Source organism: Manis pentadactyla, chromosome 9 (assembly GCF_030020395.1).
Source record: "Manis pentadactyla isolate mManPen7 chromosome 9, mManPen7.hap1, whole genome shotgun sequence".
NCBI lineage: Eukaryota > Metazoa > Chordata > Mammalia > Pholidota > Manidae > Manis > Manis pentadactyla.
The window spans coordinates 53551350-53566124 of NC_080027.1; the positions used below are offsets into that span (position 1 = coordinate 53551350).

Consider the following 14775-nt stretch of genomic DNA (forward strand, 5'->3'; position numbering starts at 1 on the left):
TAAATTAAAAAGCACTGGAGTTTTTCCTCTCATGAATTATTTCTTGTTTCTGGTGACCCAGAACTTGTCCTGACCTCAGAAACCTGTAACAGAATATTCTCTGTATACCTCTTCCAAAACAGTACCCTCTCAATCTGCATTGTTTTGCAAATGTGATAACATCAAAGCACTGCTTTACAGTAGGGTGGACCAGATTCTGTGACATATCCTGGCCTTTTAAAAGAACAGTTGGACTTTTTTGCTCTTCTTAAATACTGAAAATGTAGGAATTTTAGAAAGTACTCAGAACTTTTATTTTTAAAGCATATTTTGTTTTAACATAAAATGTAAAGCAGACTTTCTAACTTTACTTAGAGAAACAATTTCCATATTTCTAATTTTTTTCATAGTTAAATTTTTATGGTGTTATACTCCATCAGGTTGATATACCATGATTGATGTAATATTCACTTAGTATAGCAAATTTAGGTAATATTGCTTACCAAAAAATTAAGGTTTGAACAGGTTTTTTCCTCTGAGTTAATTTCAGTAGGTTAACTAGATTAATAATTGTCTATCTTCATAATTCCTGGTAGTTTGTCCTAATTCTTGAATCAGTTGTGTCAGGTTATAGTGACACCAAGTGTATTTCTTTGCCAGTTTTACCACAGTATTACTGGTATTGAGTATTTCAACTTTTTTTTTTTTTCCAAATAACAAGCTATAAACAAAAATTTAATAAAAACAAAAACTACCCACCATATGTCTCATTACCTAAGTAATATTTATTGAATGCATGTTTCAGGATTATGTTAGGAATAATGCTAAATACTTAAAAACTATTGCATTGAATTTTATGGAAATCCTAGTAGGTAGACTCCATTACTGTTCTCATTTACAGTTGAGGAAACTGAGGCCTATGTGCTTGAGGGACCTTACAAGATCACTCACTCCTAGCTGATAGGTAGAACAAGCTAGTTTTTGAACCCAGGTTTTATTCCAGAGTCTTGCTTGTAATCTTGCTTTACTTTGTAATGTATGTATTAAAAAAAATATTATTCATACAAATTTTCAGTGTTTTTATGGTTGTATAAATGTAAATGGTTATATTCTTTCATTGTGATAAAATACCTACTTTATTAAACTTTTATTCATAGTGAATATTTGGGGTCTCTAGGCTTTTGCTATTACTAGATGATGCATCATTGATTGTTTTTATGCATATATACTTTTGCATTTGTGAGATCATTTGAATAAATTTCAAGGAAGGAATATATGGATCATTTTGGGGTCTTGAATGTGCCTCTTGTAACCAATGTACCAATTTTATTATAATACCACTCTGAATTTTGTAAGGTAGTCTTAAAAAATTGTTTGGATTAATTACTATAAAGAGGGAAGTGAACATTCTTACTTAAGTATATGTTAATATAATTTAATGTTTTTGAGGGTTTTTTTAAACTATTTTACCCTTATTGGTGACTCTTAGTATTTTTAAATTACTTAACCATTCTTATTTCTTATACACCCATATCATGAAACAGTGAACTTTTAAAAATCAAGATGCAAAAAAAAATTTATCATGACTTTAAAATATATGCATAAAAGCCAAAGACTGAAGTTATCTGTATGTATCTTGGGTTAATTTAAGATTTTTAAATTGTACTTTTAATTTTTAAATACTAATATGAAATTTATTTTATAATTTGAAAATCTTTCTTTATAAACACAACTGATAGAATGGATGTACTTCATATTGAAACAAACTACACAGAATGAGACCTGAGGAGTCAGTTGTAAAGAAACAAAAATCTGTGTCTTCCTCCATCTCCGTCTCTCTCTAATGGAATAGATTTTTTTTTAGCAAGTGAAATATATGGCGTAGCTTACCGATTTTTCATCGTCACTTTTTCTTTTACAGAGATGCTGTTCAGTTAAATGTAATTGCTACACGACAGCTTATTCTCCTTGCACAACAAATGAAGAATCTGGAAGTATTCATGCATGTATCAACAGCATATGCCTACTGCAATCGAAAGCATATTGACGAAGTAGTCTATCCACCCCCTGTGGATCCCAAGAAGCTGATTGATTCTTTGGAGTATGTTTGTTTGAAATTTATATACATTTGCTTTGATCCCAAAACTTTGGATCCAACTTCATTTATATGTATCTCTTGGTCTATTTCAGTTTCTCCCTCTGTCTCTCCAGCCTCTACACATATTTATAATATACATTTGTCTCTTCCTTATTCAACAAATTATTATGTATCTGCTCTGTTATTTTTATTATATAGACTTATACCTAAATGACTGTTGGTGAAATCAGTGTGGGGCTTTTACTTTTGAGCAGGTGTGATAGTTGGAGGGAAGCCCTTCATACAACTCATCCATGATATTAGGGCTTCTGTTTTTCAGGGAATCAATTCTAGTGATTAAGAAGTGCCTGACACCCAAGAAAACTAAAGACTGCCTATTTGGTAGCAAGGTTCTAATTTATTAAAAGATTATCCTTTTTATTTTGCTCAATGGAGTGTATCTATAGAGGGGCCTTGAATTATTTGGGAATCAGTCATCCAATTGATACTTCCAGTGCTATTATTTATCATCTTTCTGAGGACTAGGACCTTATCCACAATTATAGCTTGAGAAATATTTGTGAGTACTAAATTTATGGATAAGGAGTAAGTAAAGTTTGTATGGCCAAGATTTCATTTGCTTTGGGCTGCTCTCTGACCTAGTAAACACACTGGATCAGAGCAAAGACCAAAAGAAGGGTCTTTTCTTCTTTTATAGCCTATAATTACAGAAAATTCTAGTATCTATAATTATCTCTACATATTTGTTAGTCCTCATATAATATACCTGTGGGCTTTTTCCTCTTTTCCTCTTCTCTGTTTCCACTTAGTTCTCCTTTCCTCCCAAATATCCTATCCACTTTCAGCTCCTTAGTTACCGTCCCCTGCTCTCTCAGTCAGATTCATTTCTTCCCAAGCACACTGCAGAGTGTTCATAGTACCTTCTCCTAAAGAAGTTTTCTCCTAAAATAAGTCCTTTTCTTTAAGACTTTCCTGTTAATCCCTGTGAGGAGTCAGGAACTTACTGAGGCATCCTTACGGTAATTCCCTGGTTTCTGTTTTTCTGACTCCCATTTCTTAGAAGGTCCCAAATACCTACCTCATTTTCTTCACAGGTAAGTAGGCAGAAATGTTTAATATCTTAGAGAAAGGTTGAATATGGAAGCCAATGAAGCTTTTTACTTTTTTATCTCTTTAGCAGTTGGTATATCCAAACATTGCAAGTTGCCGAGAAAGAGGCTATTACCTTATAAATCTGTGTCTTCTTTATTTGTTTACAAAGAAATCTAGCTAACATATAATTTTAGGATAACACATAGATTGGTTCTTTTGACTCAGTCCAGTGATAAGGCTTACTGGCTAAAGTTTATCTAGTTTGTTTTTATCTTCTTTGAATGTAGCAGCTATCTCTTCTATTTTTTAAAACTCATCTCCATTATGGAATTTTCTTAAGTTGAATAGCAACCTCCCTTCAGTTTTGTTAGTATTCTTTTCCTTCCACACACACAAAATACTTCTACATATACTTTTCCTTCCACACACAGATGTTCTTTTACTTATATACATATATATTTATGTTGATAATCTCAGTTTTATGCTTCCTCATCAGTTAGTGTATCATTAGAGTGTGACAGTATACTAAGTATAGAAGTATGCATAGCATTATATACAATAAGGAAGTCTATCGGAAAACAAGTATAGTTAGCCCTTGAACAGTGCATGGGTTAGGGTTGTTGACCCCCTGAGCAATCTAAAATCTGTGTATATATAACTTCTGACTCCTCAAAAATTTAACTACTAATAGCCTTCTGTGACTGGAAGCCTTACCCATAACATAAACAGTCAATTAACACATATTGTGTATGTTATACAAATTTCATGTTATATTCTTATAATAAAGTAAGCTAGAGAAAATGTTTTTTCAGATTGTTGCAGATCCTCCCAAAAATGTCTAATATATTTATTGAAAAAAATCCACTTATAAGTGGACCTGCACAGTTCAAGCCATATTATTCAAGACTCAACTGTGTATAACATACTAGAATTAGAGATTTAGACTGGGAAAGATTGTAGATATCACCTAATGTACTCTCCTTTTACAGATGGTCAGATTAGAACTTTTCTTCAGACACTGAGAGAATTGGGGGAATTTTGTGATTTCATAGTTGGATACTAATTGAATTTTATATCATGGTTTAGTTTATTTTTATCTTTTTACCCTAGTATTAATTTTACTAGTGAGAACATAATAATTTCCACATCCTCACTTTAAATATTTAGATTACTAGAACTTTTAATACTAATTGTCAATCTATGTTCATTGCAACCATACATAATTAACATGTACTGATGTGGCAGTGGTTATATTCAGATGAGTGATTCCTAATATGTGAAACCCTTGGGGCCAGATTTTGGAATTTATTTGGACTTCTGAAAGGAAATGTAATGTACATACTATGTAACATGAAATAACTTCAGCTAGATCTGGGGTAGCATCCCTTATCAAACACATGAAATGTATGAACATTTACATGAAGTATTTTTAAAAAGACCATAAATCAATTTAAATCAGCTTTTGCTACCTGCCTTATGACTCATAACAGAACCTCTAAGTTTTCAAATCTTTTTTGGATATAGAAATTAGATACAAGAGATAGGGACTTATAGCTGATGTTTAATGGAAGTAAGACTAGGATTTTTTTCAGTATGTTGTCAAATCATTTGAGTCAGAGCAACAGATATGTATGAATATGCAAAAAGTAGAATGTTTTTTCATTTTATGATTAAACATTTACAAGTATTTTTGCATGCAATTTCTTTATTTACTAGGTGGATGGATGATGGCCTAGTAAATGATATCACACCCAAATTGATAGGAGACAGACCTAATACATACATATACACGAAAGCCTTGGCAGAATATGTTGTACAACAAGAAGGAGCAAAGCTAAATGTGGCGATTGTAAGGCCATCGATTGTTGGCGCCAGTTGGAAAGAACCTTTTCCAGTAAGTAGTCAGAAATCTTTGTAAATAACTGAAAATTTGAATTGTAAGTCATACCTGTATAAAAAGAGTTGGCAGTTGTTTAAGAGCAGGTGTTATTTACTGAACATGGCTTACTATGGCAACACTGTTTCCATACATAGTGACACTTTCATTGGTACCTTTTTTTCTAATGTAATGCTTGCATATATAGAAATGCAGAAAAACATTTCAAAAATCTTAACCAAAAATTAAACCAAAGGCTGTAATGTTGTGTGGAGTCCAAGGAGATCATGCTTTTTGAGTTTTCTTTGTGATTAGAAGAGACTGGACTCTAACACATCAACATTTGCTGGCTTTTTAAATGATTTGCTGATTAGTTTCCCTTTCAGAGGTGAGAATATTCAGGATCTTATTTCCTTTGCTATTTAGTACCAAAAAGAGGCAGGCCTTTCAAGGGGTAAACTCCTCCCTATAAAGATCACAAGCTAAGATAAAAGAGCTTTCTATGATAATTCCCTGTAGGATTCTATGAAATTCCTATAGGAAAGCAGGATGTTATGGTATTTGTGAATGCCTGGAGTAAGAGAAAACATAAACTAACAGATGAATTGATTTAGGAGAAACCTAGCTCCTTATAATGGTAGTAGTAGCATTTCTATTATTGCTTTGATAATTATTTTATTTTATTTTGTTTTCAATAGTTTTGAGGATTTTCCATTTCCCTCTAATCTCAGGATAGTGCCTCAGTAAATAGTACAAAATCAAACTTGAACAGGCTTAATTTAGCAAAAATATTTGACAGATTTTTATAAAATTCTCATTGTAGAGAGTTAATGTAAGAATAGGTCACCCCTTGAAAATGATTTAAGATAGTCATTTTCAATCCCAGAGGAAGATTGCTTCTTTTTCAGGAGGGGAGAAATACTCTGGCCTAGTCAATTTTTGTAGTTTTTAGAAGAAAATTACTAAGTGTGTATATAGATTTCAAATAATAAACTTCTAGTTTCATGGTATTTCTAAGCTCCCTTTTTTAAAAATTTTTGATATTAGGGATGGATTGATAACTTTAATGGACCAAGCGGTCTCTTTATCGCGGTAAGTAAACCTTTTGATTTATTTAATATTCTATATATTTTTCTGTTCTCTGTGTATCTTTCTATGTACATATGCACTCTGGCTTATATATCTTGTTTTCAATTTCAACAAAGGCAGGAAAAGGAATTCTGCGAACAATGCGTGCCTCCAACAATGCCCTTGCAGACCTCGTTCCTGTAGATGTAGTTGTCAACACAAGTCTCGCTGCAGCCTGGTATTCTGGAGTTAATAGGTACATGAGGTGATGATGTTGCTTGTTAAGTATATAGTAACTGAGAAAGGAAAACAGAGCTGTTGACTAATGTTAATTAATCCCTCAAGACTGATATTCTCATATGAGTATATGTAGGCGTTATCACTTCCAACTGCAAAAGTTGACTAATCAAAGGCGAGGTAGCAAATAGTTCCTTCAGTTGTAATTAACAATTAACATTAATTCGCGTGTACTATGTATAGGATGGACAAGTTCATTAGGAATTAAGAGTGGGAAAAAACCCTGCCCTTCTCCACCCCAGATGATCCAAACTAAAACTTGGTGTAAACTTGGCATATATAAGGACTACAATGCACAGAGAATGGCTTGCACATACCCAACATGGCTCACTAGAGCAGCTTTCATCAACTCATAGGCCTCCTTTTAAAAGGGCTTCCTTTTAAAGTGTTCCTTTTGTAAGCATTTACAAGTAACACTTAAACTTTAAGCTTCTCAGTAACCTTTTTTTTTCCTGGTTAATAACTTGCTCTTATTTCTGAGGTCAGTATTTTATATCCTAAAAAAAGGAGGGATATAATTATATGAATATAGTGTTTCTGGTAAAAGGGAACTCAGTCCAAATTTCTTTTAAACTAGCACTTCTGAAAATGGGAAAGAGATAGAAAGAACTGAGATTTTTTGTTGTTACTCTTTTCCTTATATGTAAAAACAGACACTCCTGCTGATATAAGGAGGAAAAACATGGAAAGAAATAAATAAACTTTATTTTTTAACAAATAATGTGTTTTAATAGGGGAGGGGAAAGCATAGTTGGAAATAGTCATTCATACACAAAAATTCTTTAAGGTTAATTTTTGAAATAATCAGTGTAGAAAAGGTACTCATCATCTTCATTTCTTCCTACTTGAAAATCATGTAAGATTTAGATTGGGTACATTTGGTGTCTTTTTATGTTTCATTGCTTTTATCTTTGTCTTTGCAGACCAAGAAACATCATGGTGTATAACTGCACAACAGGCAGTACCAATCCTTTCCACTGGGGTGAAGTTGGTATGATTTCACCTGTTTTTGAATACTAGAATAACTTAAAGAACTTAAACTGTTCACTGAATTTTTATGTTAGAATAACCCATGATGCATTAAAGCCCCTGAGGTACCAATTTATCCTTAATTGGCATGTTAGAATATCTACCAGTATTGTCATGTGGTCCTTAAATGTTTCAACAGCTTAAAAATATCCTGCTGTATATTTCCTTCCTGTCCCACCCTTGGCCTATCATTATTTTTCTGCTGCCATCTGCACCAATCTTCATAGATACCTTTGGTGTGGAAATTGCTTTTTTTGTCTGTAATGGGTACTCTCAATTCTGATGTTGCCTATCCATAGGCAATATCACTTCCAACTGCAAGAGTTGGTATATCACAGGAGATAGCTAGTTGTCCCAAGAGTAATAAATGAAGCAGTTAGCAAGTAGTATACATTTTGCCAGGATATTTTCTATTTCATTTAACCTATTCAGATTCACAAATCACAGTAGATAGTGTATATGCTGTGTTTCTTGTTCTAAAATAGGGATAGTATGACTTAATGCCTATACTGAAATTGAATCATTCTTAAGTTGTTGGTTTATGTTTTCAAATTTGAAACAAGATATATTTATGACATTGATTTAGTAGTAGGTCTTATTGTATCTCTGAATGATTTTTGTTACCCTTAAGGAACCATTTTAATTTTAAAGTGAATCTTTAGGTCATTTGTCCTAGGATTTTTCTATGGCATTTTTATTATGATTTAAAGATTGATTATTAGGACATACACCAAGAAAAAAAATCTAGGGTGAATTTAATTTCATGATAATTATTTAAATAGTGTTCTTTTAAGAATTATAAAGTACTTTAAATTAGTTTTTTGGTTATTACTCATTGTGTGGTAGAGCTTGGTAAAAATCAAGTCAAGCACTATTTTGTAGTGAATATCTCAATATACGTTTCTGTGAAAGTATTAACATAGATGATAATAGATTTTATTTTTATTGATATTGTATTACTTAAGTAAATTACAGCATTAGTTAATTTTGTGTTGTTTTAAGCTTGTTATTTGTTAATTTGAGCAACTTAATTATTCATAAGCAAAGGATGATGATTTTCCTTTTCTTTTTAAGTAAGTACAGTAATAAGAATCTGGAAAGAGGAACAGAAAGAAAGAAGCTATCGTGAGGGATGAAATATAGAAAGTGACATTGTAAATTGACATAAGTAAAACATTAAAAGGATTTTTAAGAGTGAATTTTAGCAAAAATTCATTCATCGAATTAAAATTCATAAATAGTGGCAGTTCTAAAACCACTTGGGTTCAGCAGTCTAGTACCCATACTCTAGCTACTATAGAGTAGAAAAGTTTGTTTTTTAAATGAACGAACTCTGACAATTTTGGTAAAATATTGTGCTTTGTAAAAACATTTTTTTTTTCAAAACTTCATTACATGGTTATTATCAAAGCTGTTACACAACTTTTCTTCCTCAGAATACCATGTAATTTCTACTTTCAAGAGGAATCCTCTCGAACAGGCCTTCAGACGGCCCAATGTAAATCTAACCTCCAATCACCTTTTATATCATTACTGGATTGCTGTAAGCCATAAGGCCCCAGCATTCCTGTATGATATCTACCTCAGGATGACGGGAAGAAGCCCAAGGTAATGGTGACTAGCTCTGTCTTATCTGTTCCTCTGACTGTGAAACAACCCATGCTTACACTGAAATGCATATTAACTCTGTATTTGTTTATGCTCATGATAAGGCTTAATGGCCTTTTGCGAATGAAGAAGACCCTCGAATTTAAGACTTTGTCAGAAAAGCAAAGGTAGTGTTGTAATTCACTCTGATTTATTCTAAAGTTTGGATGATAAATTATTGTCACGTGCTGAATTCTAGGTCTAACTTCAGGTATTTTTTCTGAATGACAAATAATATTCAAAATGCTTTGACGCTTATTTCTCCTACAGGATATTATCTAAATCATTTCTTCAAGATGAATCCTTTAAACCAAGTGTTCAGGCGCCCCAATATTAAGTTGTATTCCAACAACTTATTGCTTCATTATTGGAAGGGTGTCAGACATACAGTACCTGCATTATTGCTCGATCTTGCACTCAGGTTGACAGGTCAGAAACCGCGGTAAGAAGAATAGCAGTAAATACACTATGTATTGGTAAGGTGGTGGAAGCTTGCTGGAAAGACAAAACGTCGCTAGCATGAGCTTTACCTTTAGAATTACTAACCTGATTAATCACAATCACAATCAGGATGCTAGGACATTTCTTAGAAATTGAGGATATTTGAGAAGACTACCTGTGAATCTCATCTTACTTGTGCCATTGATCCCCCAAAACCCCACAATACAGGAAATGTCCAACATCAAGGTTGTCATTGTTATTATAAGCTGAAATTGAGCCCATCTCCTTTCCCCTTTAAAAACTTAGAGGTGAGCTTTATAGGGGATTAAGGGCAAAATGCTTTGCCTTAAAATGGATTATGTAGTTTTATGTGAAAAAAATAGGATCCTTCTAGAAATTACTTACTTGAAATATCTCAGCTGCCCATTCAGCTTATAATATGGTAATTACAGTTTTTGACTAACATTCCAGGTTGAGAATGTCATAGTTTAAGACAAAAGTTAACAAATTGAAAACTTCCTATTATCTTAAAGTTGTTGTAGCCTTTCTTTCTTTTCATTTTTATTGAAACCCTACGAACTTAAAATCCTCTTATTCTCTTTACCATAATTATAGTGACATGTATTATAAAAATATTAATTTTTTAAATTATATTGGCATTTCAGTGGAGCCTTTGATTGGAGAGTTCAGGATTTGAGTATTTATATATAAAGAAGATGCTGATTACAGAACTTCCATCAACTGCTCAAAAAATAAGAGTGAGGTACTGGCCAGTTATAGTATATCAGGATCTGAGTTACTTGTAGGGATTTTCTATGGATTCAGTTGTCCATTATGTTCCTAACCCTTTATGTTAAATATTGAAATATGTGAGAGATACTGAATTGAACAACCTTAGAATAGGTAAAGAAATACTTAGTGGAAGAAAGATCCAAAATATATCAAAACTATTCAAGTTTTTCTCGGATGATCTGCAAAGTGTAATATTTGTCATTGGCAGCATTCTTTTGTGGTTAAAAAGCATATTTAATTTATGAGTGACAGCAGTGCATGCTTTCTTGATATTAATATAGTTACTGCAAGTTAGAGCAGGCAAGTCAAAACTATGTCAGAAGAGTAAAACAGCTTAAATAGACCACAAGGTCTTGCACAGAAAAGGCGGCATAGTAAGCAAAAAATGAGTGAATAGCCAAGGCTTATTAAAAAATTAATAATAGATGTTGCTACATAAAAGATCATCTCAAACTTTGTGGCTTAAAACATCAGCAGTCATTTTATTCTTTCTTTCAATGTATTATTTCTCTATCAGGAATTTGGGAGGGAATCAGCTGGCAGTTCTGGTTTGTGGGTGGTCATGTGATTGTGGTCAGATGGAGTAAAAAAGGGTGTGCAGTGGAATAGCTGGTATCACTGTCTCTTCACATAATATCAGAACTTGTTATATAGCCTCTGCTAAGACTAGAGGTTGCTTAGGGGACTGCTTCCATAATGACTGAAGGCTTCAAGGAGACGTTTTTCAGCAGGAAGGTGGAAACTGCATGCATTTACTTGCCTACTTTCAGAAATCATACAGCACTACTGCCACTGCTTCCACTTGTGACCACTTTAGTTTCAAGCAAGTCACAAGTCCTCCAAGATTCAAGGAAACAGGATGTACAGAATGGTCAAGATCATACTGTAAAATTAGAACAACTGAGATGAAAGATACGGTTGCAGCCATTTTTGGAAAGTGCAGTCTGCAGCAGTCAGTCTTCTGGCCACAATTCATATTCCTTCCACGTGAAAAATACATTTGCTTCCTCCCCAAGACCTTTTTTGCATCAGCTTGAAGCCAGTGTTCGGTTGACTATATCTGGTACAATTGCATATGAGGCTCTCAGGGGTGGTCTTGCTAAGGTATAGTTCCTCAAATATTGGTCTGGAAACCGGTGAATAAAGTGACAAGATACCTGCTCTCCATATACTCAACAAGCCTATGAGACAAGCCATAGGAAAATGACTTTAGGCAGTGTGTTTAAAAAGAGAGAAGGTAAGAGACACACAGCCATCAGTGGTCCATAACAGTTTTGAATTCCAGCCAGATATGTTTGATGATTTCTTAATTAGGGACCATTCTACTCTCTGGGTATTCTCTGAGACTCTTGGCTCTGCAGCCATAGGTAGTATGTAAATGAATAAAAATGACTGTGTTCTAATACAACTTTATTTATAAAAACGGATGGATTTGGCCCTTTGGCTCTCGGTTGCTGACCCTTGATCCTGAGGCCTCTTTTCATTTTGTCCTGTCTTCGTCCCCTTAAATATAAACTGCTATGATTCCTTTTAAAACTGTGGGTTTCCTGTATATCTATTTTAAAACAATCGAGTCCATTAGACCAGAGCCATACTCACAGATCTCTCTGAGACATGCTCTTCTGTATCTTGGGTTCCTTTTGAGACAATACTTTTACATCATAGATCCATGCCTCTTAGATCTTTCGACTCTTAGATTCTACCTTTTAAAAACAATAGGGTTTCTAGTAGGCATGTTTTTAAGATCTGGAATGAGCCCTTTATTTGTCTGAAAGGTCCTATGTACTACCTTAGATCTTTCTAGGGTTTTAGTAAAGAATCTTACATCTGCATTTGGGATTTGATCTATGCTCAGAGCCATTTCTTAAAAGAATTGTTGTCTGGTATTTTACCTTTTTTCCAAATTTCACTTAAAAAATAGTTCTTAAGGTCATCTTTGTCCTTTTTGAGGAAATCTTGGCTAGATCATCAAGTTTGGTAGGTACAGTTTCTATTTTCCATGTTACCACAGGTAGCAGTTTTGTTCTTCCAACTTCCAACAATACTCAATTACTGTAAGCCCTCACCAACAACTTCCCTATGGCTCTTTAAGGCTTCCTGTAACATTGTTTTCTTGGTCCTTGTAGGTTTCACCAATGGTCTCTTCAGGGGTTTTTCAGATTTTGTCTACCACCTGATTCTAGAGCCAGGACTATATGTTTTAGATTTTTATTATAGCAGCCTCTCATTCCCATTATATGTGCTGTGTGACAAATCACTTCAAATTTAGTATTTTTAAATTGAGGTACAGTTGACATCAAGCTTCATATCTTAAGACAAAAATTTTATCTCTGTGGGCAGAAATTCCAGGATGCTTTGGCTGGGTGGTTCGGGCTCAGGGTCTTTTGAGTGGTTGCAGTCAGATCAGGAGCAGTAAAGAAGAGGAAGGGCGCAAAGCAGCTGGAGTAGCCAGGTGTCTCTCCCTCTCCCTGTAGTCTCAGAGCCTCTCCATGTGGTCTTTCCACGTGGGCTAATTTGGGCTTCCTCACAGCATGGCAGACTCGGGCAGCTGGACAGCACACATGGCAACTCCAGGTGTCAAGGGTGAGTATTCCAGTGAGCACGACATAGAACTCTGTCATATTTTCTAACCACCCCTTGAAAGTCACACACTGTCACTTCTACCTCATTCTGTTGGTTGTAGTTACCGTCACCTCTTGAAGGCAAGATAGTCAAGGTGATACTGTCGGTGAGCATTTAGGATCGAAACTAATATTGCAGCTATCTATAAGAGACAAAGTTTTTTTGTTTTTTTTGTTTTTTTTTTAGATAATTATTTTTTATTGAAGGGTAGTTGACACACAGTATTACATTAGTTTCAGGTGTATAACACAGTGATTCAACATTTATATACATGATAATTCTAGGTACCAGCTATCACCATACCAAGTTGTTACAATATTTTGACTATATTCCTTATGCTATACATTACATCCCGGTTACTTATTTATTTACAATTGGAGGTGTGTATTTTTTTTTTTTTTTTGGTGAGGGCATCTCTCATATTTATTGATCAAATGGTTGTTAATGACAATAAAATTCTGTATAGGGGAGTCAATGCTCAATGCACAATCATTAATCCACCCCAAGCCTAATTTTCGTCAGTTTCCAATCTTCTGAAGCATAACGAACAAGTTCTTACATGGAGAACAAATTCTTACATAGTGAATAAGTTACATGGTGAACATTACAAGGGCAGTCATCACAGAAACTTTCGGTTTTGCTCATGCATTATGAACTATACACAGTTCAAATATGAATACTCATTTGATTTTTATACTTGATTTATATGTGGATACCACATTTCTCTCTTTATTATTATTATTTTTAATAAAATGCTGAAGTGGTAGGTAGATACAAGATAAAGGTAGAAAACATAGTTTAGTGTTGTAAGAGAGCAAATGTAGATGATCAGGTGTGTGCCTGTAGACTATGTGTTAATCCAAGCTAGACAAGGGCAATAAAACATCCACGGATGCAGAAGATTTCTCTCAAAACGGGGGGGGAGGTTCTAAGCCTCACCTCTGTTGATCCCCATTTTCTCACCTGATGGCCCCCCTGCGACTGTGCCTGTCTTAGGTTGTTCCTCCCTTGAGGAATCTTTCCCGTCTCTGGCTAACCAGTCATCTTCCGGGGCGAGACAAAGTTTTTTTATCTAGGCATTTTAAAAATGTTAAACACAAAATCTTATAATAACCTAATTTGTTGTTATTCAATAAATTATGTTCTCTACTGATTAAGGTACTAGGCTTTATTCTTTATTGTGATCTTAATATATTAATGCCTATTCCTTCATTAAACTAATGTCAGTCATGACATTGATGGTGTCCATTATATTATTCTGAGCATCAGCTAGATAAAAGTATGACTTGCTATATATCTTGACATAAAATTATATAACTATATACTTCATACATATTACCTCAATTATAAACTCAGAAATGGGTCGTATGGATTCCTGGTTATTAGTCATTGGGGTCTAGGATGCATGGTATTGTTGCATGTAGAAGCAGTGTAAATGACTCATTGTGGCTCTTAAAATATAATAGATATCTCATCACTCTTAAAAATGACAATTACAAAAATGATTCCATGGTCTTGTTTTTTGGTTATTTAACTTAACTCTAGCTTAACTTTTCTGAATCTGAGATTTTTTTATCTGTGTGGTTCTCAGTGGAGGGCAGTTTTGTCCCTGTCAGAAGACATTTCAAAGTATTCGGAGACATTTTTCGTTATCACAGCTGGTGGTGGGGAGCTTCTGGCATCTAGTGGCCAGGGATGCTGCCGAGCATCTTATAGTACTCAGGACAGCCCCCAACCACAAAGAATTGCCTGGACTAAATGACCATTAAGGTCTTGCCCTACTCCAAAGGATTGTGATTAATTTTTGTAGGTTGCCTTAGAAAATAAATAAATA

At 34.1% G+C, this 14775-nt stretch overlaps 1 protein-coding gene across 3 annotated transcripts in view; it reads left to right on the plus strand.

Moving 5' to 3' along the window:
* The window catches only part of FAR1 (fatty acyl-CoA reductase 1), a 65798-nt gene that overhangs the window by 39373 nt on the left and 11650 nt on the right, over positions 1 to 14775 (plus strand). For 2 of the 3 annotated variants that reach the window (XM_036918062.2, XM_057507413.1), the window contains exons 4-9: positions 1901 to 2080; positions 4886 to 5063; positions 6093 to 6137; positions 6251 to 6369; positions 7334 to 7401; positions 8876 to 9047. In XM_036918062.2, coding sequence (XP_036773957.2) covers positions 1901 to 2080; positions 4886 to 5063; positions 6093 to 6137; positions 6251 to 6369; positions 7334 to 7401; positions 8876 to 9047 — 762 coding nt within the window. Of the gene's footprint in view, positions 1 to 1900; positions 2081 to 4885; positions 5064 to 6092; positions 6138 to 6250; positions 6370 to 7333; positions 7402 to 8875; positions 9048 to 9356; positions 9529 to 14775 lie in introns of all 3 variants that reach the window. The other variant, XM_036918063.2, reaches the window with a different exon arrangement.